Genomic DNA, 3,903 nt, shown 5'->3' with positions numbered 1-3,903 from the left:
GTTTGTAAAAATTATTCACATACATTGGAATAGTGTTCATAAATTGCTATTTGGTATCAACTAACTATGCTAACACTGATGACAAGACAGCCACCTCATAACCTGGTCATTCATCAAATTCAGCCATATAGCGGTAGGTCTAGGTGTGAGCGGAGATTCTGACTGTGGAAACCGCTCAGATACACTTCAGGAATGTGCAGGTGTGTGCTGACTCGGACTCTCAGCAGTTTGCATGTGTCAAGAACAACTGAGTACTCTGCCTAAAATCTTATGTAATCCCTACCACAACTTACAACTGAAGGGGAAGAGACCAACCAGCATTGTTTTTGAATGGTTTTTATCCTGGGTCCCAGAGCTTTAAGAGCCAGAAACAGAACTTGACAGCTCTGTCATGATTCTAAAGTAAAGGTCTTAAGAACCATCTCTTACTTCCCTAGTTCTTGTACCCAAAACAAATTTGCAAGAAAGTTTACACTTTTCAGCTTATTCTTAAGTGTCCCTGTACAGACCAGAACATATGGCTCAGTGGATAAGTATCATCTCTCATATTTTAGAGCCCCTCCCTCCTGTTAGCTAGAGCAGTCACCTGTCCAGCTCAACTGACAGCTCACCCAGAACTCTAAGAGCGCCAAGGGGAGCTCACAGGCCCAAGACTTCCGCTCTCTGTGTTATCTCTGAACATTGGAAACAGCCACAGTGACGATGAGCTCCGACTGACATTCCAATGTTAATAGGACAGCGAGGAGGGAAAGTTACTTAGCTTATCAGAAGACATACATACATTTTGAGAGTTCCTTCGGGGGCATCGCTGCCAGCCTCGGTGCAAATCACAGAGTAATTTCTCCTCCAGTAGACAGGACCACGTCACAGCACACTGGGGAGAAGCAGAGTTTACAGACAGAGGGCATCCGGTGGAATCCCCGAGATTTTCAGCATGTCTGCTGTAGGCCAGGTCTACAGCAGCGAAAGGTCTAGGCCAAATCTGCATATTCAGCAGCATGATTTGATCTAAACTGAATTTTATTCAGCGGCATAAGCAAGAACAATCTGTGTTTTTATGGTCTACTTATCTCGACAGCTTCTTCTATTTTCTACTTCACTTGGCTAAGATAAACCTGGCCTAAGTGCTTACAAAGAGCCTGTTTAGGTTTGATGAAGTCTCATAATGTTCATTTTATTGCTATTATTGCTGTAAGGTAGAAGAACAAGGGGAGGCAGATGTGAAAGTGATCATTTGCCAGTTACAGACACATTTTAGAAAGATGCTGCTGTAGATTAGCACTCATTTTTGTCAATAAAAACACAATTGCTCGTAATAACACATTTCATAAATTTTAAGTTGTGTTAGCACGATAAAAATATAGCCATGGTAATTAACATTAAAACATCAAAAGTTTTCCTTGCTGTTATTTATTAAATTCAGTCATGCTTATGTGCAAAATTTTTCCACTCTTCGTCAGACCAGAGTGTGCTGTGAGTGAGAAATAAGAAGAAAGCTTACCAACCACCTGGCTCCGGTTTTTGTTTGCCGCTATAAGGTCCTCCCGTCTGAGTAATTTGGGCGGATGCCTTTTAATCCTTCAAGTCAAGAAAGGAGAAGAAATAGGAAGAGAGAAATGAAAAATAGTGCCTTTGTTGATTTACAAGCTCCAGAAATCCCTGAGGAATTCAAACTTTGTAGATGCCACTAAAAGGAATGATAGCCAATGGAAGCAGCTGCCAGCATTCTGTATTTTCTGCTGGCAATCCTTATTTCTTTTGCCTGAACTCCAGTTTCCTGGAAACCAGTAAGCTTGTGAAGCCGTGCTCAGGAGTCAAGTGAGGCGAGGGGAGCAGTTTCTAAAGGTCTTCCTGAGACTTGGGGGTTGTTTTGTTGTCGGTGAAACCTTAGCTTTCCATGGGAAAAAGTGACAGGAGTCTACAATGATGCTTACCTTAATATAGTGGTTTCCTAAGTCTACGGTCACGTTTAACTGTTACTTCTTTTCTGTACCATTTTCATTACTGTATCTATCTAATATTCCCACAGTGCTGGCATGACTTGATCTAACCTATTCTCTTTCCAAATTGCATCAAAAATTATGTATCAACTCCCTTGTGAGCCCCCGAACCTAAAAGCGAAGTATACTCCATTGAAATGCATTTAAAACACAAAACACGCCATTTGCTAGCACAGGGCTTATCGCACACCACAGTCATGAACAGGCATCTGCCTGAGGAACTGCGAGTACGGTGATCAGAAGTACTTTTTGTTTTCACATATTTTAATAGGCTGCAAGGCAGTGATGCCAGGAGGCAGGCTGCCGGGGTTCCTCACACTAACATGAAGCAATGCTCCCTTTTCCCAGGAAGTGCTGGAGTCTCCGAATCAAGAATTTATCGGGAATCCCGGGGGCGTGGCAGCAACGAGCCCCACATAAAGCGTCCCATGAACGCCTTCATGGTGTGGGCCAAGGACGAGCGGAGGAAAATCCTCCAGGCCTTTCCCGACATGCACAACTCCAACATCAGCAAGATACTGGGTGAGTACCACAGCACTGCTCTGTTCTCTGCAGGTGCACAACGATGCTGGCTCTGTCTGCTGATGCGAAGCACAGGCAGCCTTCCTCGGGCTTCCTCCACGGCGACACATCCTGCCTTCCCGAGAAATGTGCGCCATTTCTAGATCCACCCTAACTCAACGTCTTTTTACTAGCTCTTCTAATATCTTCTCTCTGTAAACATCCAGAAATCTTTTTTAGCTGCCAGAAAAAAAAAAAAAGGCTGCTTTCACATGAACTTCTAGATACTGGTAGTAACCATTGATATTCTTTCCCGATGCAAACCACAAAGTGGCCACTGTCAATCTCAGGGTCTCCTTCCCTCCTTTCCTATCCTTTGTAACCCACAGATAGGAAGAACTTTATCTGTAGAATTCACCTTGGTGGGGGCAAGGATGCTCTTGGGGCTGTTCGTTCTAGAGCACATGAAGTATGCATATTAAAGGTAGAAAAAAAATTTTTTGCATTAAAAAACCAACTATCCAAAAGATTGCGTTAACCATATGAATACTCCAGCTGCCACCAGTTTGCCAGGTGCATCTGTAATAACAGCAACTGGAAAGCAGTTTACAAAAAATTAGGAGAGTGTGCACTTTAAAAAAAAAATATGTATACCTATTGTAACCTTGAGAGCTGCAGGTGTCTCAGTGCTCCTCTGAGGGCTCTGCGAAGTCCCTGTATTGCTGAAAAGGAGCGCTCTCCTTCCAGCACAGCCCTCAGCTTCCCCGAAAGCCAAGTCCACACTTACCCTCGCACACAGGGACGGAAGCCACAGGAGGGGAGGCCAGGACCAAGGGCCCTGATTCAGAGACGGGACTCCGACAAACTCCCGAAAAATAGAAGGGAAAATCCTGCTTCTTTCTTGCTATCCACTTGACATTATCGTCACTGTCTTTGTCATTATTTTCAAGTAGCCTCACTGGTGGTCAGGTGCTGGGCGACAGAAGCGTATCTTGAATTTTCTGTGTAAAAGGTAAATAATAAAAATATCATACACAGAGCTCACTCTGCCATCCGCTTTTGGTTTCAATGCTAATAACTTGAACCTAAATGATTAAGAACTTATTAGAAATACATAATTCTCTCAATTATAAGCCGTTTATTATACCACTTCTCTTGATTTTTTGCATTTAAGAACCAACCATCCAAAAGATTGTATTAACCATATGAATACCCCAGCTGCCACCAGTTTGGCAGGTGCATCTGTAATAACAGCAAAATCAACAAGTAAAGTGTCACTGCGTTTCCATTGACACCTATGTCTCTGAGATGTTTAGATGAATATGATCTCAGAATATCCAAGCATGACAAACACTAGATTTACACAGAAAGTGCAAATATCTGTGCTTAAAAAAATCTCCCC

At 43.0% G+C, this 3,903-nt stretch overlaps 1 protein-coding gene across 3 annotated transcripts in view; it reads left to right on the top strand.

The window, feature by feature from the left end:
• Nucleotides 1-3,903, top strand: part of SOX5 (SRY-box transcription factor 5) — a 386,873-nt gene that overhangs the window by 376,928 nt on the left and 6,042 nt on the right. For all 3 annotated transcript variants that reach the window (XM_040967762.1, XM_040967768.1, XM_040967777.1), the window contains one exon: nt 2,349-2,522. In XM_040967762.1, coding sequence (XP_040823696.1) covers nt 2,349-2,522 — 174 coding nt within the window. The remainder of the gene's footprint in view (nt 1-2,348; nt 2,523-3,903) is intronic.

The sequence above is a fragment of the Ochotona curzoniae genome, unplaced genomic scaffold (assembly GCF_017591425.1).
Source record: "Ochotona curzoniae isolate NIBS_2020 unplaced genomic scaffold, NIBS_Ocur_1.0 contig_1482, whole genome shotgun sequence".
Taxonomy (NCBI): Eukaryota; Metazoa; Chordata; class Mammalia; order Lagomorpha; family Ochotonidae; genus Ochotona; species Ochotona curzoniae.
Note: the sequence above shows the minus strand (reverse complement) of the source record. Positions and strands in the feature narration are given on the sequence as shown.